Source organism: Rattus rattus, chromosome 12 (genome assembly GCF_011064425.1).
Source record: "Rattus rattus isolate New Zealand chromosome 12, Rrattus_CSIRO_v1, whole genome shotgun sequence".
Taxonomy (NCBI): Eukaryota; Metazoa; Chordata; class Mammalia; order Rodentia; family Muridae; genus Rattus; species Rattus rattus.
In genome coordinates, this window is record NC_046165.1 from 46,748,000 (window position 1) to 46,774,232 (window position 26,233).

Here is a 26,233-nt window from a genome sequence, read left to right on the forward strand (position 1 = left end):
GGAAAAGGATGGATCAAACCTGAGTTGTTCTTTCCCTGGAGACTGTGATCCCATTTTCCAAGGCAGCTGTTTATACTTAATGGTTTAGGGCACAGTGCATATGCACTTATCAGGATTTTACCTGAACCACACTTTGACACTAGGCACTGGATGGATACTTGCAGGGTCTCCCTCATGGACACCATTAAAACACATGGCACTAAACACATGGTGGCACTCTGCCACTGTGTGCTAACCCTGAGGAATGTTCTCTGTGCTGTATCTCTCCCACGTCCTCTTCACATCTGTGCTCTGACAGGTTTAAAGACAGCTCCAGGGATTTACTTCCTTAAGGAGACAGTGTGAGAAACCGTGCGGCCCTTTTTCTTTTGTGTTTTGTTTTATAGTTGGGTGGGAATGGTGTTGTACTTGACAGCAGTAACCTTCAGCACCACCCATTAAACCTCCGTATAGATCGCCAATGATTTCTTTAACCTCCACACGGGAGGGAACTGAACTGTTAAATAGAGGGATGTGGGTGGCGGCTTTCCTGTAGCAGAGACCAGGATCCCAGGGAATGTGTGCATGGGAAGCAAACTGACCAAGTAGCTCTGTACCCTGCAGGGTTCTGCTGCCGCTGTGTGTTGTATCTCCTGACTGTCCTGTGTTTCTCCCACTCGTGTCCCAAACACAGACACACACAGGCAAGGATGCAGTGGTGGACGGGTCATGACGATACAAGATGAGAACAGATACCTTTTTTTTTTTATATTTAAGGTTTGGTATCTGTTACACCCAATTGCCAAGGACCAGGCAGGCCAGGCACCCAGCAGGCCAAATATAAAACAGCCTGAGGAAACCAAAGGGAAATTCTTAGCTTTGCTTCGTGGGAGAGGAAACAGGGTTTGGAATAAACGAGATATCCAGAGACACTAGACTTATAGCCAGTGTTAAACTGGGTGCTTATGAAAAACTGTCCTGCCCATCCGCCCTCAACCTATCCAGATCAGAATACAAAGATACTATAGAATGTTAGCGAGTGTGCTAGAACTATTAAGTTCTCTCAGACAGCAAGGCCTTTGAGACTAATCCGTATGGGGCTGAAGTGGTTTTTAAATTATCCTGGAACATACTACTAGAACTGCTGGTATGGATCCAGGTGTGTTTTCTTAAGGGAATGTCCATCCACATTGAGATATCAGAAATGCCAGGATAGGTGTTGGCCAGATTCTGTTGGTGTCCCATAAAATGCAGAAATAGAGGAAATGTCACATGTTTCTCACAAGAGTGGCGGTGTTACTAAGCAGAAAACAAGGCTTGAGGAGTCTTTGAGTGGGTCCCTTCATATGACTCACCAGAGAGCAGCTCTCACACTGACCTCTCAAACACAAACAGGGCCACAGTCTAGAGCTCCCATGATGCATCATGACACAGCTACCAACAAACACAGAAAACAGGAGATGAATGCCAGGTTCAAGTGCGTGCTAATCACAGTGTGATTAGCCACATCAAATGTAGGAAGTTAAAGGCCCAACACAGGCATACAGGATATACACCTATTATATGCACAAGTGTCTGACTGCATGTACCTGCACCTAAGATATCCCTGGTGTCTGTGGAAGCCAGAAGAGGACATCAGATCCCCTGGAACTGGAGTCACATGCAGCTGGGAGCCACCATGTAAGTGCCAGAGACGGAACCCAGGTCTTCTGCAAGAGCAGCAAGCCCTTTTAACTGCTGAATTATCCCTCTAGCCGAATATACTGTCTTTTCTACAAAAGCAGCTGTCACTTCCACAAGAATACCGATTAAAGCCTGTGTCAGTTCACCATAGAACCACTGTTAATGAATGATAATGTGTAAAACCCTGACCCCAGACATAAATAATTACAGTGAAAACAATCCATATGTCTTAACGAACCGCCTCTGGTTCACGGCTTTCAACCTCGTATTCGGCACTAAGCTCCACTCTGCCAAGGTACTCTCTCTCACATCGCACAACATCAAGGCCAGTAAGAAGGGACTCACATCTGCTGAGTGTGTGTGCTAGGTCAGGTGTTCATGTACTCCAGGGGTTCTCAACCTGTGGGCCACCATGACTCCTTGGGGGCCAAGCCACCTGTTCACAGGGATCACACAACAGATACCCTGCTTATCAAATATTTACATCACAATTCACATCAGTAGCAAAATTACAGTTATAAAGTAGCAATTTGAGTAATTTATGGTTGGGAGTCACCGCAAGGGGAGGACACAGCATTAAAGGGTCATAGCATCAGGAAGACTGAGAACCACTGATGTATTTGGTGATCCCTTAACGTAAGTGCAAATGAGAAAGGTGAAGTTTACCAGGGTCAAACAACCTGCCTCAGACACATGGCCCTTGGTGATCATATTGGAACTAAATTCGTTCATGGTGGTTTGAAAGCCCAGTCTGTTTTCAAGTCCACATTACTAAGGAGGAGGTGACTGGGAGACTTCTTGCAGACAGTAGAGATATTGCTATGAGGTGTTCAGGTCCACTCTCTAATGCATGGCCCAAACAACTGACAGAATTCTTTGTTTTTACACAACTGGAACAGATGGACATTCAGGGGAGAAGGAGAAACAGCTCAGTAGCTGGCAAATCCCTTGTTGATATGTGAGGGGGTGTCAAAGGTAGCATGGTCTCCAAGTGAACTAAGGCTAATAGCCCTGGAGACCCTGAAGGGACGGTAGGAGCTTTGCTTGTTCCACAGCATCAGGCCCCTGTCAGTAGCCATAGCCCTCCATAGATTTGTGGCCATCGTCACGTAAGGGCAATGCCCCAAGCCCTGTACATGTAGAAAAGGATGTGGCCTGTGGTCTGGAGGCTCAAGACAGATCTCCATTTTAATGAGGTACCTAAAGGCCTGGAGGGCTTAGCCAATAAGCTTTCCTTCACAGACACCCCTCCTTGCAAAAGGTATTTAATCTCAGGGCCACCCTGAGAGGTGGGATATGGTTCTGCACATCCACTTTCCACCATGACGATAAATGTCTTAAAGCCATGGACTGCTTCCTTTCATCAGGATCTACCTTGGGGAGCAATGAAGAAGGCCTTCGCCTATAGAGCTGTCATGTAGTCTCCAGTAGAAGGCCTCTGTGCTCCCTGCCATGATTGTTCTCTCCTAGGACCAGCTGGAGCTCCCCATTTCCCCCCTTCCCCAGCTCTGGGCTAGATCCAGCCTGCATACTCCTATTCCATTCTCAAGTCTTCCAAGGCTCCCAGTGGTGCCTGGGTGTCTGAGAGCCTGAGAATCAGACAGGGCCAGCCTTGTCGCAGGCCAGGGAACCCTGCCCCAGCCTGTGCTCCCCCCGGAGCAGTGTCCACGGCTTCCACATAGCCCAACACCCACTAAGGGACAGTGTAGGGTAAGCACAGTCAACTCCCCGATCCTGCCTCCCCGAGCAACTGTGCCCTGTGGCAGAGTGGACACAGTACCCAAGAACCCTACAGATATGGATAGAGTCCAGCCTGCCAGGCAGAGAGGTTCCAGGTCGGTGACTGGCACTTGCCGTGCTATCTCAGATCACTCACTTGTTAGTAGGATCTCCGCTTCTACTTGGCTGGAACTCCATGCTCATTGGTCGCTTCTGAGCTGACGGCAGTCTGCCTCTTGAGGCCCACACACTGTAAAGTCTAAGAACCTGCCTCCAAAAGAGCCTATGGCCTCGAGCCTGTCCTGTTCACCATGTTCGGTGAATAGTGAAATTTCTCAAGGCGGCCTCAGGGCAGAGTGCCTTGATAGGCCTGTGCTTCTGTGTATCATCCAATTCAATCCAGTCAGCGCCTGAGTGTGTGGCTTCCTCCTCAGAATCTCGGGATTTCTAGGCATCCCCACCCAAACGATTTTATTCCTTTCTCAGAGGAATCCCAGGGGAAGGGATTCCAGACCAGGAAGCAGGCCCACTGCACTTTGACAGCAGCTTCCCTGGAAGGCACAGAAGACCTGTCAACGGATGCAAACGTTTGTGGGATCCTGGAAGACAGGATTCTAAAGAGGGGCACTGGGGTTAGAAACGTGGGTGATGAACTGTGGGGATGAGGAGATGAATGGTACATGTATCCTGCGTCTGCCAGTGGGGACAGGACAGGGTGGCAGCTCTGCTCACCAACTGTCTCTCCAATCCATGCATCAAAGCCAGCCAAACCCCACACATCCAGAGAGCCTGCTCTCATTAGCCAGCATAAAAAGCAAGCAATGACCCAAATCTCAACATCTACGTGTTAAGGCTTTCAAGAGCCTTAACTCAGTACCATGGCATGACAAGGTGTATGGGGTTGGCTGGGGTGGATTATATGCAATGTGGATCTACTCAGGGCAGAAAAGTGCCTTCCTCTATCTAGCTCCACCCTTACACCTGCTGACTTAGTGACCTAGTCTCTCAGTAAATCTGAAGGCTTCAATTTTGGTTGGGCTGTCTGGATGGTTCTCCCCGCCCCCTCCAGATTTTCTTGTCCTCAGTGCTTTGGGTTTTGTTTTCATTTGGGTGCTGGTGACCTGAACTGGGTCATCAGACATGTGCAGAGAGCATGCTTACCCACTGGGCCATCCTCTCCTGCCTCATGATGGGGTTTTAGCAGGGCTTAGCCAGGGTTTGCACAGGTGAGGGCGATGAAGACACAAAGGTAAGCAACCTATCGAGCTTCGAGGAAATAAGTCACAGAAGTCTGGGCTTTGAACTGTGTCTCCCACCAGCTGCCTCATTCTTCCAGACGTGTTATAGCCTGGGCTCCTGCTTCCTCAGCCTGAGAGAAGACAGCAGGTCTCATGTCCCTCTGGAATCCCTTCCCATCCCCCGTAGCACTCAGGAGAACACACCAACACAGTGAGTCCTCCACTAAGTGCCCTATGCTTAAGAGCCGTTGGGTAGGAATCTCAATGAGGGAGACTTGGGCGCTATGATTATTAGACTTTGTGCCGCAGATAATTAAAACAAGAGTGAACATGAAATGTATAATTTCTTCTATTGCTGGCTTAATCAGGCATTCATTACCATGTCTGATTCTGTGTTTTGTGAGAAGGCCTGCTTAGTAGGCATTTTCTGTGAGGAAGCTAATCAAATACAAAACAGATATCAGGAGGAGTTTGGAAAGGACACGAACAAAGCCACCAAAGCACACAGAGGGACAGTTCTCAGCAAGGTATGTTACTCCATCAGAGCACAGGACCTCGAAGGTTCTGGAATTTGGATATCTAAGGAACAGCAAGAGAAGGCTGCACAGTCTACCAGGATCTGCACCACTACTCCTTACAGAAAGAAAGCAGTTACATGGTGCTACTGGTTGGGCAGAAACCAAAGGCCGGAGCGCTCTTAACGACTGGGCTGGGCGTGAAGAGGTGTTGGAGTCCTCTCCAGCATGACAACCATTTGTCATCCATACCAACAAGCAAACAGATATGAATGCAAGACACAACTTAGCATGCTGAGTCCTGCCCCACTTGCCTTCCCAACACGTGTTGTTCTGGAAAAGTAAAGGTCTCGAGGGAACCCGGCGCAATTAGGATTTTGGATAGATGTTTAAGCTGATTTTTTTTTGGTAAGCAAAGATAATACTAATAATGGTGAACACCTATCATAGGGTGTATATTGTAATATTACAAAACTTATATTGAAAATCTATTGAATAACCTCAAACCAATGAGACCCGGGCTTCTGATTTCCTTTATGCTATAAAGTGCCATGCCCTTGGGACCCAAGCAACATCCAGCAAGAAGTGCAAACACCAGGCTGTGGTACCTACATTTGCATCCTCGTGGCTGTGGCCGTTCGTCTCCACCAAGTCCTTGGTGCCTTTTAACTGCAACATTTAAAGAAAAACAACAACAGAAGAGAATAAGCAAATGCATCCACTGAGCATACATCATCTTGTTAACTTGCTTCATCTGAGGTTGCGTTTTATAAAACTTCCGAGGACAAACAGATGGAGCAGATAATTACAGTGACTCTCACTGAAACCGCTTCGAGAGCATTATTTTACAAAGCTCGGGGGCTGGCGACAAATAAATAAATAAACAAATAAAAAGGGATCTTGGCCATTATTTCTTAAGCAAGATTAGAAAGCAGCTCTGTAGACGTAAGATATATAAGATTGGTTCTTCAGAATGCTAAATGGTTCCATTTCCTGGTGGGACTGCCATTAATTTAAACCCTGCAGTGTTTGCGGGCTGCTATCAGTTAATGGATGTTATGCTAACGATCACGGGTGAATGACGGCTTCTGCCACAGTGCATGCTGCGGTACTGCCTTGGACATCCCTGAGGGCAGGACTGAACAAGTGACACTGGATAGCAGGAGGAGACACTTCGTGTCTTTCAAGAAAAGAACCGGAAGGTATCTCTCCCAACATGGAAGCTTCAGGAATAACATTCTTTGGCAAATGAAATTTTTAACAGCATCCCTACCCTGCTTAAGACTAACCAGCTGCTCAAGATTTCAGGAAAGCTTCAGAGTTGACACTCATCTTGTCCTGACTCAGGACAGACCTATGGTGACAGAGGGCAATGGATAGGGAAGAGCTGGTCCAGCCCCAATGACCTTTCTCGGGGAAAGCAAAGTTGGTCAATGTTTGTTTTCCTGCCCAATAGAAAATACTTACTATGGGAAAGGATTAGTAAACTCTGGAGGAAAATGAAATCACATATGCCGCCGTGCTTGGTTCAGAACATTGGTTCCTGTGGCTGGTTGTGTATACTAAAATAAAATAATTGGGTTTTTAAGGCTAGCCTCAACTTCTGGGAGAAAGCCATGTCAAGAGAGGGATGTTGCTACAGGGACGGGGACATGAGGATTTGAGGGTGAGGAGCTGATGATGGATCTAAAGCGGTTTGGCCCATCACTACATTAACCCAGTTAGGCACAACAAAAACTTTGTTCCCTCTTTCCTAGGGCTGTATAATGATACTTGGTGGTTGTATGTTTAACAAATACGAGGGTATGGTGCTAATGCAAAATACAGGAAGGTGCAAACAGGCACACAGCACAGTGATGGGAGCACTATAGGAGCATATAAGGCACAGTGATGGGAGCACTATAGGAGGGTATAAGGCACAGTGATGGGAGCACTATAGGAGTGTGTAAGGCACAGTGATGGGAGCACTATAGGAGCGTGTAAGGCACAGTGATGGGAGCACTATAGGAGCATATAAGGCACAGTGATGGGAGCACTATAGGAGCGTGTAAGGCACAGTGATGGGAGCACTATAGGAGCATATAAGGCACAGTGATGGGAGCACTATAGGAGTGTGTAAGGCACAGTGATGGGAGCACTGTAGGAGTGTATAAGGCACAGTGATGGGAGTCCTATAGGAGTGTATAAGGCACAGTGATGGGAGCGTATAAGGCACTATAGGAGCGTATAAGGCACAGTGATGGGAGCACTATAGGAGCGTATAAGGATAGTTGGGAAATAGTATCCTTTCCAAGCTCAACATTTCTTACTATGAAATTCCTCATCTTCCTTTTCAGTTCCCTTGATGCTCATCTCCCTCTGTCTGGTAACTCCACCTATTCATGTGCACATGTCTGTGTGTGTGTGTGTGTGTGTGTGTGTGCGTGCACCTGTGTGTGAGAGTATGTGTGTGCACATGTCTATCTGTGTCCATACACACATGTGCATTGTGCACATGCCTCTGTGTATGTGTGCATGTGTCTATGTGCATGTGTGTACCTGTCTTTCTGTGGGTGCGATTACACATCTGGGGGGGTGTATGTTTATGCATGTGTGTGTCTGTGTACATGAATACACATGTCTCTGTGTATGTGTGTGTATGTCTCTCTCTGAGCATGTGCCTTACATGTTTACCAGCACACATATGACAGGTTAAATGTATTCCAGGGTATATTGTTCCCCGTAGCTGCTCTCTTCCCACTTCCCTTCCTCCCAGGGAACTCCTGCAGGCCTTCTCCTTGCAGTGAAGGATCCTGGTCTTGCTTTTTGCTTCCAGAGCCACTATCTATGCCCTTGACCTGCTGCTCCTCTCCCCGGCTAGAGAAGGATATGTGCCTAGGCTGGGAGATATGCGTTATGAACTATACTCTATGCAGAATGATCTCCTCACTGCCAAGGAGATGAAAAGGCAGGAGTCTGTGGAACTGGTGGGCCTAGGGACCCGAAAGTCATGGAACAGACCTGATGTGCACAGAGCGACCCTGTCCCCCTGCAGCAGCAAAGCCTCCGAGGATCTACTCTCAAGACCTAGACTCATCAGGATTCCCAGCCAGAGGCAGTCGCTCTTGATAGCAAAATCCCAGAGGGGACATATGTTTTCACATCTGTGTGGGTGTTTGTGAAAGCCATATCCATGATGGTACTAAAAAGATCTTCTCACTTGGAGTTACTCTATACAAACCCAGAGAAAGGCTCGTGAGGCCGTGCTCGGGTATGTGGGGGGACCTATGCTGCTCAAAGGTGGAGGTAACATTTCCACTGCATGTGTGCTGCATGCGTGGCTGGTAGGGACAGTAGGGGAGGGGTTTGCAGGTTAACTGCTCAGTAGGTATCAACGGTAGAGTTGCATCTGGCTGCTGCGTGTCACTGGCCTCTTTGGGCTCAGGTATTCTTGGTGCCTTTGTGTGAAAAAGCCACTTATGGGGGCTGGGAGCAGTAAGGGGGGTGGATGGGGGTAACACCTGTATGGGGGAAGGGGAGGGGATGGGGACTTATGAACAGGAAACCGGGAAACGGAATAACATTTGAAATGTAAGTAAAGAAATATGTCTAAGAAAAAAAAAGAAAAAAAAAAAAGAGAGAGAGAAGGCCACTCATTTCACACTACCATTGTGGATGAAAACACCACTTTTTTTCCTCGGCTATACTTCATAGATCTTTAGCAGTTTAGTGCTTGCTTCTTAAGACCACATAGCACAAGCCTCCCCTAATGTATTCTGCTCAGCTTGTCTCTTTTGATGAGTGGGCTTAAAGCTTAAATCAGAATACAGGATTTGAGTCATCTAGAAAAATAAGAAGCGCACGACAAGCAAACCAGTGAAAGCTACAGAAACACAAAAGAACAACAAAACAATAACCCCCAAAGTAGACAAATCCAAACCATCAAGGGAAAGAGCTCAGTCACAGAGCTCTGTCTGTGCGGTCCAGATCAAATAGGGACTTAGCTTCCATAACGCCAAGGTGAGGGTGGCGGGCACTATCACACCCCCAGGAGGAGGTCGCTGTGACTTTTATCAGCCTCAGTTTGCAGCTCCAAGTAACATGTCCTGACCTGTGCAGAGTCTGTCTCTGTGTGTTTTTCATAGTTATATTTATAAAGCATTTTCCTCCGCACCCATGGATGCTTCTGAACGACCTAATAGCACTTTCTCCTCAGAAGAAAGTCAGTGACTGAGTGCATTTGTACAATTCCAAGTCATTAGGAAAAGGTCAATTATGAAGTGACTGAGTCCCAGCTGACTGAAACATCTCCTCTGAGGGTATTTATGTGGTATAGAGTTCTCATAACTGTATATGAGTAGAAACTTTTAAACAATCTATTGTGTGGGAAAAGGGTTGGGATTCCTGTCTTTGTTCCCATGACGTATCTAATTAGCAGCCATTACATATTGGCTGGAAAGCAAGGCCAGAAACTGGGCGGTCCTTCCAGGGCACCCAGACTTCTCCCGGAGAGACAACGGAGCTTGGATTTCACTCCGCTGATCCACCTGCCCTACGGTAAGACAACACGTGCCCCTCCGCCCTTATCGACCTCAGGCTCCACTTCCCGGTCCGGGCCGGAATGAAGCGATCGGTTTCCCAGACTACAAATGAGAAGTCTGAGGCTCACCAGGATCAGATGAGAGGCCATACACGCAGGAAAGATGGGTTTTAATGTCTCTCTACATCAGCACCTTTTATCCACGTCTGTAGGAGCAGCGTGGATTATGCTAAACTCATTTTCCCCCCCTTAGAAAAACTACCTGCTTACTTTGAATCATGGCTTCAATAGTTTAAAACGCTATCAAAAAATCATTTGTCTTCTGGAGGAAACAATAACGTAACTCGGGTGGGCTCAGATCATCACAGTAGATACAGGGGTGAGGACAGGGAGGTTGGGAATGCCATTATAAATCCCACATGGCAGAGTTGCTGGGAGCTGGGAGCGAATGCAGGGTAAGTCTCCTGCAAGCTTCCTTCAGCCCCGGTTGAGTATGTGATGCCCTGGCCTGTGTGAGTCTGCAGTGTCTGAACTCAGAGATGAGAGCGGATTCTTTCTCACTTACCTGCTCCTGGAGGACTTTGAGCAATGCTTGTGTGTGAGACTGCTCCTCCTTCGCCTGCTCCAATTCTGACTTTTTGTTGTTCAGCTCCTCCTGGATGGCCAGCAATTGCTGTGAAACCAAGGCAATAGTTGGTGTGAGGAGGGCCAAAGGCCAGGGGGATGTAAGATGCTCACGATATCAAGGGCTTTGTTTGTTTCTAAACACAAAGGCTTCATTCAGACATCAGCTAACTTCTGTGATGGGTTTCCCCCACATACGGTAAGGAGCATTGAGGTTTTGGACACGTAAGTCGGGTATTTATGATTCTGACATGTAATATTTGTGAAGACACCGTTATATCCCTCTGGTCGATGAGTATTTGTTAAAATATATAGAATCACGTTTCTAAAACAAACCGGCAGAGGAAGAATATGGAGCTGGAGAGATGCTTCAGAAGTTAACACGTGGGTTTGGCTCTGAGCACCTACAGGTGAGCAGAGGACAGTTTAACTCTGGTTCCAGGGAACCCAATCCTTTTCTCTGGCTTCCATGAGTATCTGGATACACACGCATGCATAAAAAAACAAACCTTCTGAAAAAGCTAAAAGTTAAGACAAGGCCTACTTGTTCAGCTTGACTGGATTTCCATATTAAAGTAAAGCTAGCTTTCTGGTGATACTGAATAGCTATTTCCCCATGTGGCAGGAGCCACGGAAGATCTTTTACCTTCTCTGTTTTGACGGGGATGCTTTATTGGATCAGCAGGACAGAAGTCCAACTGCAATGCATATATCAGCTGAGAAAACTGCTGATATAAGCTGTCAAAGCACAAAGCTACGGCCGACACCACAATTCAGGCAGGGCCACTGAAGGGATTCTGTGAGCCTTGGGCTCTCCGTGCCCCATCAATTGTAACTCATCTGGAGGCTTAGCTTGTCTGCCGGAAGCCCAGGGCTGCCGTGCCCTGGCTGTCGGAGGTTAACGTGTACATGGGCTACAGAGCATGTTCAAGACCTGCAAGTCGGGCCCTAGCCAAATCCTCTGACAGCCAAGGACCAGTCTGAAAACACAGAAGAGCATGTTCTCCCGCTGTGGTACATAATTAACGCTTCTCAGTGGATGTGGAGGAGTAGTGTGCTCCTGCCACGAAGGGGCTGACTCCAGCATCAGGTCCCAGAGCAGATGGCCAGTTGCTAACCTCAGAACTCAAGGCACCCTCACACTGGATTTCTGATGCTTACAGCCACCATGGAAGGACTTCACTGAACCTTCACACAAAACACACACACACACACACACACACACACACATACACACACACACACACATGCACGCACGCACACATGCACAGACACACACACACACATGCACAGACACACACACACACACACACATGCACAGACACACACACACACACACACACACACACACACACACACACACACACACACACACACACACACACATGCACAGACACACACACACATACCACACACACACACCACACCACACACACATACACACACACACACACACACACACACACACACACACACACACACACACACACACACACACGAGGCCTTCTTCTGGGCCTAGTTTGAAACTGTGCATAGTTTTTTTTAAATCTCCCTTGGTTTCTCTATATAAACAGTGATTGCTCTCATGGCACAGTTTCTCCAGTTCTGTGATTGTGGCTTTCTAACAACTCAAGAATATGAACTGGGTATCAGCAGCCTAGAGCACAGAAACGTGGGGGCCCTTCAGGTCCTGTGGTGTGTGGAGAAGCAGGTAAAAAGACAGTGTTCACACTCACTCATCACTGGCCAGAGGACAGCCCAAGGTTGTCTGATAGTCTGATGAAGGTGATGTCAGATGTTTTTACTTACAAGAAAATTACAAATCTAGGGTAAGAGGACTTCCCACACAGGTGTGAAGACCTGAATAGAAATCTCCAGAAACCGTATACCCAGTTCGGTGATGTGTTTTTATAGTCCCAGGACTTCTAAAGTGAGGTGGGAGGTGGTGACAGGCAAATCCTGAGAAAACTGACGGCCAGCCAGCTTGATGGACACCCTGGGGAGACAGGAGACTCCCATCTCTACCAATGTAGAAGGCAAAGACCGAGACCAGAGGTTGTCCTCTAACTTCCACACTTGCTGTGTGGCACGTACACACCTACACTGGCAAATGAAGAGACGAACGGACACCCTTGCAGACACACACACAGGGAGCATTATAAAAACATTCCAAGTCCAATTTTTAATTCAAGAGAGCAAAATGAACAGGAAATTGTCTTCAAAGGTAAGGGACGTTTATCTGCTTGCCGCCCGGCAGTGGAGGGCTCGTTCTCTCAATGGTGGTCATCTGTGAACTGTGAAGCTGTGCAAAGCCTAGACACGGGGAAGTATGTAATGGCGTACAGCTTGGCCAGAGAGGCCAAGTTACACAGAGCTTTTGTTTAATCGGACCGCACTCACAGGAAAGGATCTGGACACCGTCTCGGCAGGAGCCAGGCTGTGATCTGTAAGTCCTGCTTGTTAACCTGATACTGTGTCGTAATGAGCATACTGCTTTGGTAACGAGGGGAAAAAATCAAATAAACTAACGATTGGGGAGAAGCCTTGGGTTCAATGCTTAGCTTTACTATCAGCAGTGAATGCAAGAGAAGCTTGGTAGAAACTTCTCTCTCACACACACACACACACACACACACACACACCCTTCCCCTGACCTTACTTCACATTTAAGTTTCCATTTGTTCTCATCGTCCTTTGAATTCTATCTTTAAACAAAGATCTTGCACTCAGCCCCACTGCCCTTTCTTCCTACAGACAATCGCTTTAATGATTATAACGTCTGGACTTATACTTGAACTTATTTTTTTCCCTGAAACACATATACTGCTGCTGTTTTATATGTATTTCTCTGGAGTGCTGCCATGTTTCTTACCGTTTACTGTTATTTCCAATATGATTTACATTTTTAGGATTGGCCCGTGTTAACATTTTGTGCTGCCTGTGGGGTGCATGGATCCACCTTACCCAATCTGCTCTCCCAGTGGAGAATCAGCAGCTCCTGTTTTCCCAATCTACACAAGGCTGCAGTGGGACAACCAGCACACGCTCCCTTGTTGTCCTGTGGGAGGATTTCCCTAAGACACTCACCTAATCTACTACTTCCTACCTCAAGGGCATCGGCGCACTTAAAAGGTCTACATTGAAGCTGACCTGCGTGAATATTGTGCAGAACCAGTTACCCTGCCCCCATGCAGAAGGAAAACCTCACCTCCTCACAGGTGAGTCAGGCTTCTCACCTGTGTCAGTAACAGGACATAAAGAGCCTTCACTATAGGGAGTGAGGGAAGGCCTGAGTGGATATGCACAGTTTGACATGGGTACTGATGTGCCAAGAGTCCCAATGCCTCAGAACCACAGGATTGGTGAGGCCTTCCGCCTGAGGCCCCGAGGGATGGCAAAGCCTTCTGTGGACCCCTGTGTGGATGCTGTAGTGTTTGCAGAGAATGTCCACTCTAGCTGTCGCCCCCTGGATTTTACAGACTGAAGACTGCTCCCCTACAGAGCCTGCTGTATGTTCCCCTGTATATAATAACCCTTCCTCCATGTTCCCCTGTATATAATAACCCTTCCTCCATGTTCACCTGTATACAGTAACCTGCCTCCTTGTTCGCTTGTATATAATACCCCTCCCGCCGCGTTGCTCAGCTGTATGCAGCAGGCTCCCCTGCCTTCCCTTCCCTTCCTGCCAGGTCAACTGACAGTAAACACCCTGAGCTTCTGGGGGTGCTCCAGCTCCGCTATCTGAAAGCCAGACCCACGTGACCCCAGCTTTTCTGTGTGTCCTTGTGTTTGTCTTTTGTTTACTCACTGTCCCAGTCAGGTCAGTCCTTGGACCACTCATGACATGGCTCTTCGTTGTGCAAAATGCCCATTTTTGCCCCCCACCCCCACCCCGTGACTATGAGCAGCTCATCAGATGCTTGCGAGTTCTGGGTTTTAGTTACATTTCTTAATAGAGCACTCCAGGACAAGCAGTTCTCCATTCCCCCTGGACAGTAATACTGTCTGCTTTCTGGGACCCCCTCCAAACGACTAGAGGTGGCCCCCAGGCATTGACTAGTTTCCTAAGCCTCCACAGATAATCCTAATGAGTTAACTAGAGCCGGACTCATGATTTCCTTCAGTTCTCACGTAACTCTCACTGGCAACAATGGGGTTCCAGCCCCTAGCACCCCACTTCAACTGTTCATCATCGGCTCTTATACCAGCTTCTTTTCTTCTCCCAGCATGCTCTCTGTAGTGACGCTCTGTGTCACCGACTTTAGCTTGCACATTACATGTGTTGGCTGTTTACAAAGTTGGTCTTTTAGGCCCTTACTTTCTCTCAGTATGCTCTAGTCCTTTAGCTAGCTGTGCTTCAAACACATGTTCTGCCTGTTGACCACCTCTCTGTTCCTCTTCTGGTGTCCTCCTTACAGCCCTGCCTGTTCTGTTACCTACCCCAGCCTTGCTGTCACCAATGCCACCAGCTTTCCTCTGGATGCTCACTGATATCCTGAACTCCACAAGAATTAAGGGACTCGCTAGCTAACGGATACTGTGAACCCAGGGGAATCAAAACGATTACGTCCAATAGCCTGTCTTACTTAGGCTCTGCTGAAACACCATGACCAAAACCATCTTGGGAAAGAAAGGGTTTACTTGACTCACACTTCTACATCTTAGTGCCTCACTGAAGGAAGCCAGGAGCTGATGCAGAAGCCACTGAGGCATGCTGCTTACTGACCTGCTCCCCAAGGCTTGCTCAGCCTGTTTTCTTATAGAGCCAAGGACTACCATGCCCAGGGGTGGCCCCACCCACAATGGGCTGGTCCTTCCCCCATCAATCCTTCCAGCCCGATCTTAGGGAAGCATTTTCTTAACTGAGGTTTCCTCCTTTCAGGTAAGTCTAGCATTGACATAATCTAGGCAGTATACCCTGGGTTCCTCATGAAGACATCCTTCAATCTCCCAAACGACAGTACTTGACCTACCTTCTCTGTTTCCAAAGCCCTTGCTGCTGCGTCATATTTCATACACATGCTGACTAGATGAATTCCATCAATAGTAGTTAAAAATTCCGCTTATAAAGTATATAGTAGGTAGTAAATGAGTGAATGGATGGAGAGAGGAATGAATGCTTGCTCTAATTTTCCTTCTTGTATGTAATCAAACTATGGTTCCGAAAAGAGAAGGAACAAAAACTACCTGAGGCTCCCTCACTGGATAATTTATGTCCTAGGCATAGAGATATGGAAAAAAAAACATTTGGAGGAAAATTATGGCTCCGTTTGACACATTTGATTCATTGTTCTGGCAATTCTAGCTATCCTTAAACTCTGAAGACTGTTTCCTAAAAGGTTAAATAATTCCAATCAATGGATTTATAATTGTGTTATTTATTCCCCGTGCCCACACTCTCCTGACACCCAAAGAAACTTCTAATACTCTTATTCCACGTATTCTATAAAATTAATGCTTTCTTTGGTTTACAAAGTATAAACTCAAGAATCTAATATTTATGTATTCAAAAACATTGATGATTCAAACCGCTCTCCTTCATTTGACTAGTCACCCTATAAAAACAGTGAGAGAGTTTACAGCTAGACAATTTAAGTTAGCTTCTCTGGCCCCTTTCGTTGGAATTTATGAGACTGCATAATATTCTTTCTAGTTTGAATTTTTAAGTACCAACGTGCCTCAATTACAGACAGTCACAGGCAGCTAGAACTTAATCAGAAGTGTCTCCCGGTTGGATTGGCCGACTGCAGCATAATTTTAATTTAACATTTGAGAGTGTGGCATTAAACAGATGCCCTATTACATTCTTGGGTGGTTACAACTGAGTGTGTTCCAATTAGACAATTATCCGTATGCCAATCAAGTGCAAACACTCCAGCGGATGACAAGCAGGTAAATAAATGCTCTACCTGACATGGCTTGATATTTCTAGCCTATGAATTTAAGAAGATCATTTGTAATGCTCTTTGGAGATGAAGACTTTGGTGTGTAGTGGGGTCTTCCTTTCTAACAAATTCAAAGAGCATTTATGAATGTTATTTGGAGCCTTAGAATAACTGAGGTCATATTTCCATTCCAACAGATGGGAGAGTCATAGGCTCATGGATGCCATGTACCTGGGGTTGCACTGTCTAGGGGAGAGCTATTGCATGCCCAGCTGGATTTTATTAACTTGGTTTCTACCTTGGCAACCATGGTGCACCATCACTTTTAAATGGAAATCAGAACAATCCTCCTAGTAAGGACCTGAATTTGGGCATTTATCATTCCCTCTTAGGAGCAGGCCCCTGACTTTACTGTGAGCATTGCTATGAGCAGTGTAGTGGGCTGGGCTCTCCTTTAAAAACTGCAAAGCCTTCCTTGTGATTTGTTTCCTAAGTCTTGTCATTTTGCTACCAAAGTAACATCAGTAGATGATATCAGGGCAGATTCTGTAGAAGCTGGAGATGGCAGTGAATGTGGCTTGTACAATGTAGACCAACACCACTGCACTTGCAGGGACGAGAACTCAGGGCTTTTTGGTGGCCCAGAGCATGGCAGGGGGACAGAGGTGGCAGATGTCACAAATGGAGAAGACCTTGAAATACAATGCTGATTTTTGTGCCTTCTGTGGTGGCAGGGGTGACTATCCTTTCTAAATTTAGGCTTATTTAAATTGGAGACACTTTGGTTCTAGCTGGAGCTCTAATGATAGGTCAGTGACTGACCCACTGACTCTCTCCTACTCTCCCTCCCTCTTGTCTTTTGCTCCAAGCCATCACCAGGGACTAGCGCTACACTCAGTCCTAAAACAATCTGCTAACATCTATTCATTCAATCAACTGTGAGCTTCCTACACAACTGGGTGATATGGAAGATACAGAAGGAAAATAAATTCAGGGACCCTGTCTTCAAGGTGCTGAAGATATTAATGTAAACACAATAACTAACAGGGCAATCCATATACTCTAATAATGGCTAGGACCCATGTACTTTAAAAAGCAGTCCTGGGACTTTTGGGTGATCAGGTTCTAGGTCAGAACGACAGGCTCGGGGCAGTCCTTTGAATCACTTGTCCCACTGGAGAACCTAGCCACTGAATCTTTCAATCCATGGAATGTAACAAATTTAAACTCAGTGTGTTCGGTCATTTTGACTTGGGTTTAACAGTTAGTTCTGCTTTCATAAATTTGCTGTAATACATCAGATGCTCCAATCAGTGGGACACGTCTTGAAGGACAGTAGAGTTATCACCTAAGAAAGTGAGGCCAGAAATTTCCTGAAGGATTTCCACCCCAGGCCATGGTGGGTGTGACTGGATGGTCCACTGGATCGGCACTTAGGCTGGTCTCCATGCATTCTCAAAGACCTGCAGTGTCTAAAGGCCTCGCCTCCATGACATGGGATCAGCTTTGTCAGCTTGGTGACCTGCTATTGCTCTGAGATGGGGACACACACTCCTTAACCCTTTTGTGCTAGGGTGATATTTCACCAGGACACATCTCTTCACACTTTCTACCTCATCTTTCTGCTTTGGTTCTTGCCCAATGCTAAGCCTGTTAATGTCAATTTGGGGCCCTGCCGAGGAGGCCAGTTCCTGAAAATCCTGAACCAGTCTCTAGCTGGGAGGGAGAGTTGAGATGTAGAAGTCTAGTAAGCATGCTCACAACTTGAGAGCAAGGCTATCCCTAAATGCAAGCATGTGGAGTAGTGTTTCTGAGGAGGGAAATGTGGCTCAAGGGAAGTGTCAGCATTTACCATCCTGTACCTGCAAAGCGCTAGCTGGAATTTTCTCACTGCAAGAGGCAGTAAGACTACCGAAGATCTATTCTAGCTGGAAATGTCATCTGCTCCCACCTGGGGATGAAAATGCACTTCAATTTTACGTCAGGTTGAGGGGAAACCAAGATGTGACCCTTGTATCAATCCTGGCACCTCCCTTTCTCTGCCTCTGGGCAGGGTGACCCCTGGGGGAGGGACATCTCTGGAGAAAACTCCTCATTCAGATGACTGATAACAGGAGCGCCGGATCTTAGAAATGAAATTGTGTTCGGAGCTAATATCCTATTACACCAGGCTATACATATTTAATTCCTTGGGTCTTTCCTCATAAATCAATTCCTCCAGGCCCTTAATCTCGTCAATATCTTTCCTGATATTGAATTTTAAATGCCATTCTCATTGCTAGGCAGAAAGGCGATCTCTTGTTTTTGATGGGATCAGGCTTCATTTAAAGCCCAGGGATGCCTGGGGCATGGTCCTATCCTCTGACCGCCCTGTTAAGAACCTAATGCCAGAGCCGAAAGGCCCCAGGTGCAGGCCTGCTGGGGCTCGGCCCCTGAGAGATCAAGACCATGAGCCTGGGGGCGAGCCTCTCGGTACCCTGGCTGCTTGGGGATATTAGTGAGAAAGCAGAAACAGGGTTTAGGTCCTCACTGGAGTTCTGAAACATAAAGCAACTTGTCTCCTTCAAAGGCAGTCTGCTGGCAGGGATTCTGTTGCTCCAGGCTGAGAAAGGGCATGTCCTGAAAGATGTTTGTGTACCTCTGAGAGAGATCTTCCAAGGTGTTTGGGGCCAGAGAAGAGAGAAAAGCCCTCAGAAAATGACATCTCTGAGCCGAAGCCGTCCAAATTCTCTAGGACAGTGAAATAGGAATTCTCCTGCTATAGAAAGGTTTGTTTGTGTGCGTGCTGGGGAGGTGGTATACAAAAATCGTTTGAAGCAAGCAAAATTTCCAAAGGGTGGTATAATTTTTACAAGACTTCTAGAACATGAAGTACATTGAAGTCCCCACCTCCAAGTTGCTTGACTGTGGTGCAGGAGTTAGGGAGAGTGATTCTGAATTTTAAAGCAGGAACTTAACCTACCAAAGGTCGATTCATTACCATAGTGTGCCAGCAAATCTGTGCAAAACCAGCGATAACCTCCTCCACAAAATCTATTGATGTAAATGCTAAAGGATTGGTCCCAGTGCTGCAGACATTTAATGAGACGCGTGCAGTCTTTAGATTAGTCCGTTCCTCTATTCCAGAGATATTTACACAGCACCATGTGCCCATCTCTCAGTCCCTCCCCAGTCAACCTTCACACATGGTCTCACAGTGGCACACACAGACTCTTCTGCACACATCTCTAAAAAGATTCATTTATCAGTTCTGTGTGTGTGTGTGTGTGTGTGTGTGTGTGTGTGTGTGTATTTGTGTGTGTGTGTGTATTGGTGTCTATGTGTGTGTATTGGTGTGTGTGTCTGTGTGTATATATTGGTGTCTATATGTGTGTGTGTGTATGTGTATTGGTGTGTGTGTGTGTCTGTGTGTGTGTGTGTGTGTGTGTGTGTGTGTTGTGCCTGCTTGAATTTATGTGCACAGCATGTGTGCTGGAGCCTGCAGAAGAGGGCAACAGATCCCCTGGACCTGGAGTTACGGGTGGTTGTGACCCGCCATGGGAGTGCTGGGAACCGAACCTAGGCCCTTCCTAAGATCAAGAAGCACTCTGAACTGCTGAGCCATATCTCTACCCCAACACACACACCCCTTTTTAAAACCCCTCAGAATCATTTATTCTTGTGTTGGCACTATAGAGACTTTGATTTCAACAACGGACTCAAAATGGACAGCTACTGCGCAGTCACCACAAAGCTTGAGTACCAGCAGACGGGATGGCTTCAAGAATCTTTGCTTCAAATTCAAAAGTGGGACAGAGAACCAGAGAACCAGAAAATTCTGTCTGGTGTTTGATGGGAAGTCCACATTTTAGTTCCCGTGTGCAACATTTGTATGGAATGCTGCTATTTTGAAAACTGTAGCATGTTCTTTCTGGATTGTTTGCTTCAGGACTAGGAGACAAGAGAGCAGTTTGCATCCATGACATAATTAGCAGTTGCCTGCACGGTGCTTCTGCATTTGTTTGGTTTTTATTGCAATCCGCTTTTACTTATGCGATAACGGTTTGCACACTTACTGTTTGCTGCCAGAGAGGGTCGAAGTTCAAGCTGGCAGGTTCGGAAAACTGTTGCTGTGTTTTTCTGTTTGCTGCGCTGTGTCTCATGTTTGTAGACATAAATACATATAAATACAGCTGAAGTTCCGTCTAAGACAATCTCAAGCTTGTGTGCTTACTTCCTCATTGTTACTATTACCAATTTCCTGACTGGTGCAGAAAGCAGTGCCATTTAGAGAGGGAAAGGCTTGCAAAGGGTACGTGTCCGGTGTGCGTAGACAGTGCCTACTCCAGGCAGTCTGGCCCTAAGCGAAGTCGATGGTGACCTTGGTTCACTGGCTGGGAGTTGGTAGGAACTGTCTCATCTGATAGGGTTTTAAATACCATGTCATTTACTTAAATATGCCTTTGGGAGGAGTTTGTGGGAAAGACAGGTAATTTTTGGCATTCATGTAATCCATGGTGAGGCGGCGGGGGGGCGTTATTATACCCCATGTTCCTATGAGGCAACTTTATTCTGAAGAGAAATGTAGTTCAGGCTTAGTAGAAGGGCAATAAGCCATTAATTAGCTCTTCAGGGAATGTGCAGTGCAGCCTTTGAGTGTTTCACTTTGGCATCTCTGATCTCTGCTTGCTATCATTCTACCATCCAAACTGCCCTCATAAGTTCTGAGGGTAACAATGTTGCAAAGCAACATACCAATTACTTTCTTTACTACTGAGCAAAGGCAGAAGCGATGCAAAGGTGGTTGGGAAGGCTTTGAAACACATTTTCTCTTCTTCACATGGTTTTTTTCTCCTAGAGGTGTAATTTGCAGGGTCAGCTCAGTTTCCTGACTTTCACTTTCTTTGGAAGTTAAATAAACAATATTTACCAGTGGGACTTAATGAGACTAAGGAACATCTCCTAAGTAATGCAAGGTTTCTTGAGTGGCCAAAGGTACTGAGTTCGGTAAAATGTTGTCATTATGCTCTTTGTAAAAATGGCAGCGCTTGACCTAGCCAGGTCAAGTGGCTTTTAACAGACATGAGTGGGCGGTACTGAGGCTCGCAGATTGATACTCGGACAGAAAGGTCTGTTGTCCGCCCCCACCCTACTGGGGCTAGTTGTTTCCCTTCTGCTGATTTTCACAACATAGACAGCCTGCCTGACATGAATTAGCACCATTCATGCAATTCCCACGAGAGGGTGTCAAATGCCCCGTTGAAGTAGGGATGGATGGTGCTATTTTCTCCCTTGCCTGCGCTAGCAATTCTTCTGCAGATGCTAATCCGATTTGCTGGCATGCATTTATTCTGATCACTTTTTTCCCCTGGAGTTATATGAGTTGGTTATCACCCTAACCTCCGGACACATGTACAGAAATTTACAATATTAACCTGCTTTCCAGCCAGGTTGGCCCATTCACTTCAATCAAATCAAGTCCTGATTGAACAGATGGGTCTTGAAATGGGCTGCAGAGGCCAAGAGAGAGATGTTATTTCCTTGTAGTGTTTCTAACAATGAAGTCATGGTGAGAGGGGCCAGTGAGAAAACCCTGCATGGACAAACTCCTGTGGCCTCCCGTGGAGGGGTCTTTTGTAGTGATCGTGGGTGTCATCATGGCCAACCCAGACAGAGTTCATTCATACTTCATCAGCAATGGCTGTTATTTTGGTGCAATGCTAAGATGTTTTAACTGGAGTAGGCACATGTGTGGGGGAGAACTTTAATTCATCCCCCGATGACTTCCACCATAGTTCTGTGGATTAAATCTACGGCCTTTTTGTTTGATATAAACGTTCTAACACTGAGCTGTGTTTCTAACCTTTTATTAACTTTGTATTTTGAGATGAGATTTTTTTTTTCAAAATTGTCCAAGCTGGCCTTGAACTTGCTCTGTAGCACAATCAGGTCCAGAAGGGAAGAACGACACACATATTTGGTATTTTGAATCTCTAGGTGGCTCCAGAACAAACTTCCTAAATAGATAGCCATGTTGGTTTTTTTGTTTTGTTTTGTTTTGTTTTGTTTTTTAAGTAAGGAAGCAGAAGCAGAGGGAGCTGCTAATTTCCCTAAACCTTCCAGTTATTTGAATACACTTAGGACAATTTAGAACATGACCCTTTGGCAGTCTCATAGTAACTGTGGATCCCTGTCTCCAAGGTCCTCCTTCTGGTCACTCCTCCCAGACCTGGAGAGAGCAAAGGGAGATAAAAGGCATTTTTCTAAGGGCCAGGTTGTCCTGTTGAGGCTGGTTAGCCTCTGAAGTATTCCTGATATGCTTGCTTTAAACTGTAGATTATTTCTTTCCTTTAGATGTTGTTGTTGACTTTCTATTAATGAGCTGGGGTCTTACTGTGGAGGCCATGATGGTCTTGCCTCCCATTACAGCCTGGCCCGGCCTCAGATGTTAGATCTTCTCATCTCTGTCTCTCAGTGACATCACTTCTAGCTGAACTATCGGCAGGAGAAATACTGGCAGCACCAACAGAAATCCTCAGTGATTGTAACTCTAGCCACCGGCTCGAATGCTCTCCTCCTTGCATCACACAACTCTTTGGGTCCTATGGAGGATATAGCTGTGTAAACTACTTGAGAAGCACTCCCCTCCTGCCCCTTTCTCTGTATGAGTTCTAAGAGACCAGAAGCACCTGCCCTTGGAGGTATGCAGAACCTCCCAGTAAGAGATCTATGTCTCTTCCTAGAGTACAAAACTCAGGCTGCTAACTTGATTTTTAAGGATTAGCTCAGCCAGACACTCAATGTCATCTGATTCGATATTGATAAGATGCTTTTTAAATATTGTTTACCAATTTCTACTGATTTTTCCCACTTTATTAATTTTTCAAATAATCAGCATTTGGGCGTGTTTGTCTCTACTACATGCAGCATTTCCCAACCCTTACCTGTCTTCCTTTGTGCTCATTTCTCTTTTGACAAGAGGGACATGTTTTTGTCACTATTTCCGTGAGAGTCCCCACACTTACTCACTGAACACCCACAGGACACTTGCCTTTGATGAAGGGGTAGTGACAGACCCGAGACAGGATCAGTGGCTATATGGGGTGGGAATGGGGGCTCAACAGAATGCGTCAAGAGAACAGAAAGCTGTTTGCCTCAGTGCTGGCCTTTCCTTCATAAGCACGACTGTAATACACCTTTCTTAGAAATCTAAGACAAAAGCTTGCATGTATTTTTACCCTAGTCTTCCGTGGGACTTAGAAAAAACAGAAATGCTGTGGCTATCTGCTAAAACGCTCCCTGTGTGTGCTTGCAGAGGCAGGAAATAGGGGTGTGAGGAAGAAGAGGGGAGAGATGGGTGGGGACAACAGAGGGGCAGGGGGTGACAGGGGAGGAGGTGAGACAGGGGGGGAAGGGGTGACAGAGGGAGAGGAGCACATGACAAAGGGGGTGACAGGCAGGGGATGCTAGAGGGGAGGGGGGGACAGAGGGGGGAGAGGGGTGACAGGAGGGGTGTGTGATGGGAGGGAAGGGAAGAGAATGACAGAGGGAGAAAAAGGGGAGGAAGACAGAGGGGAAGACAGGAGGGGGGTGACAGAGGGGAAAGGGGGTAGAATGACAGAGGGGGGGAAGAGGAGAGGATGACAGAGGGGGAGACAGGAGAAGGGTGACAGAAGGGGAGGGGTATGTGACAGAGAAGAGGGGAGGATGACAGAGGGGGAAAGAGGGGAGGATGACAGAGGGGCAGAGGGGGATAACAGAAGGGGGGAGAGGGGAGGTAACAGAAGGGGAGGGAGGGAGGGATGACAGAGGGGGAGGGAGAGGGAAGAAGATGGAGAGAGGAAGGGAGAAACAGAGACAGACAGACAGACACAAAAACTAGTTGGGAAGTAGCCGGACTGAAGGAGTAGCATCCAGTTGAGAACTTCATGCTGCCGGTGTTTCCCCTCATCAACTGCCTGAAGTGGGTGGTCTATAAAGGAAGGGCCAGATTGGGCAGTAACTCTGTTTAAGTTCCCCTTGATGACTCTTCAGGGTGCTTTGTTAAACAGAGGAGAAAACATAGTCTTTAACTAACCGTCTAACATCTTGGAATTGAATTCCCAGTTCTACACTTCGGTTACAGTTGCAGACACTTCAAACTGACTAAGTTTGGCTATCCCATTGGTCAATATTTCAATGAGATTGGTGCCATACCCTTATATGTGCATAAAGAAAAAAGACTTTGGAAGAGTAAAGGCAGATATTAACCAGTCGGCTAGCAGGGTAGAAATACTATGAACAATATGTCTCTGTATTTATATCATATTTACAAGTTTTCATCAGTTGAGCTTATATTTTTGCACAGAATGGAAAAGTAAAAACCAAATTCCTACCATCTCTGTTTTCGTCTGCATGTATTCCCCTGTTCCATAGACACTCCCCACCTTCTGCCTACTCTCGTACTCACTCTCCCTTGGCCTTCTTTCTTCTCATGGTTTTATTTTCAGATGAGAAGGAAATTGGACGGTTGCTCTGATCTCCCCATTGCCTCTTACGCAGCTGCAGGGAAGAAGCCTGGGGCAGGCTACCCTCCCAACTGTAGCTGGGATCTGGAGGAGGATGGCGTCAGACTGTCTGGGACGGGGGACACCTGCTATGTACAGACTGCCTGTGGTGCCGCCAGGCTCAGGGCTTTATGGTGAGCGGAGGTGCTGTGCACTGGCAGACAATGAGGAGCTGAAGTCAAGGCCAGACTACAAGGACTCATTTTAGCATCTGTGGCTGGAAGGAGAGAGAAAGCAATGGTCAAACGGAAGAGGCCAGACTGTGTCTGTGGCAAAACTCCATTTTGATTTACTGTGATCCAGAAAAGATCCTTTCCACCATAAATCTGGTGGTGCTCATAGCGTAATAGAGCACATAAGTCAGGAGGCAATTTCCAAAGGATGTGGTGCAAGGGAAGGTCATTCAGAGGTCTCCAGGCTGCTTGCAGAGTGGCACAGACAAAGGCCCTGATTCCTGACTATCCCGGTGATGGCTACAAGGCTCACTGGATGATTGAGATTCCTCACTGCAGAAGTCAGAAAGGCCAGAGGAGGTGAGTGCTTCGAACAGTCCTCAGGGCGGTGCCATTATTTCTACGCCTGGCTCCCGCATTGATTCATCCGCTGGCGTCATTATTTTTCAGAGCGATGATTACTAATGAGCAAGCATTTGATGATCAGATTAATTAATGGAGGCGTAAAAGAAATCAGGATGTGATGAGCCTCCAATAGTTAAGTTTCATTAGGGCTTTTCCTTTCCCCTCCCAGAAGTGAAGAGATTTATTTTCCTAGTTTAAATTCAACAAATGAGAGCTGTGTGCTTATTGGCTTTCTTTCGCTGGCCCTTGCTCTGCTCATGTGAAGGCCGAATTGGGGCCTGTGATAGAGAGGCAGCAAGCGGGCTGCGACTGTGATCCCGGACCCTCACGCCTGGGTTAGAGCGTCCCACCAGGCTTCTGCAGCCACAGTGCTGAGGCACTGACGTTCAGGCAAACTTGGCTCACAACGTGATGGTGTCAGAGAGGGGACAGAGGCTGTGGTCAGAGAGACCAGGACTGGAGTTTCCACACCGCCTTCGGTCAGTCACTTGATGCCTATAGGACTTAGTTTCCTGCCTGGAATCCTGGATGTGGGATCCTGAGATGGAGAAATTTCATAAAGATACTTTGGGGAGGTAGCGGGAGGGAGGAAACTCCTCTTGAGAGGGCAGACGTATCAGCACAGGCCACACAGGGTCAGGGAACATGGCCTAGGGCTTGCCTGGACTTAGCTTTGTGAAACCTGGGTATTATTTAAGTTTTCAACGCATCATATTTTTACCTAGGATGCGGTGGAACTGTCTGCACCGTACAACTGCCTTTCAGCGTTTTCACAAGGATGACCTCATTTTCTGACAACAAACATCAGAGAGTTTGGCAGGACCCACTGGCCAGGTGGAGAACCTGAGGCTCTGACAGGCCTCTGCTCCCAAAGCAGGACAGAGAACAGCCAAGTGGGCCTGCTTGGCCCTCCCCTCGCTCAGTGTCTTCATAGCCTCCATGCCCTTGGCAGTGTAGGTGCAGCCTGT

At 46.8% G+C, this 26,233-nt stretch overlaps 1 protein-coding gene across 3 annotated transcripts in view; it reads right to left on the reverse strand.

Annotated features, from left to right (window-relative positions):
- The window catches only part of Enox1 (ecto-NOX disulfide-thiol exchanger 1), a 272,854-nt gene that overhangs the window by 43,542 nt on the left and 203,079 nt on the right, over positions 1 to 26,233 (reverse strand). For all 3 annotated transcript variants that reach the window (XM_032918167.1, XM_032918166.1, XM_032918168.1), the window contains 2 exons: positions 10,219 to 10,326; positions 5,747 to 5,803 (listed from right to left, as the gene is read on the reverse strand). In XM_032918167.1, the coding sequence (XP_032774058.1) occupies positions 5,747 to 5,803; positions 10,219 to 10,326 (165 nt within the window). The remainder of the gene's footprint in view (positions 1 to 5,746; positions 5,804 to 10,218; positions 10,327 to 26,233) is intronic.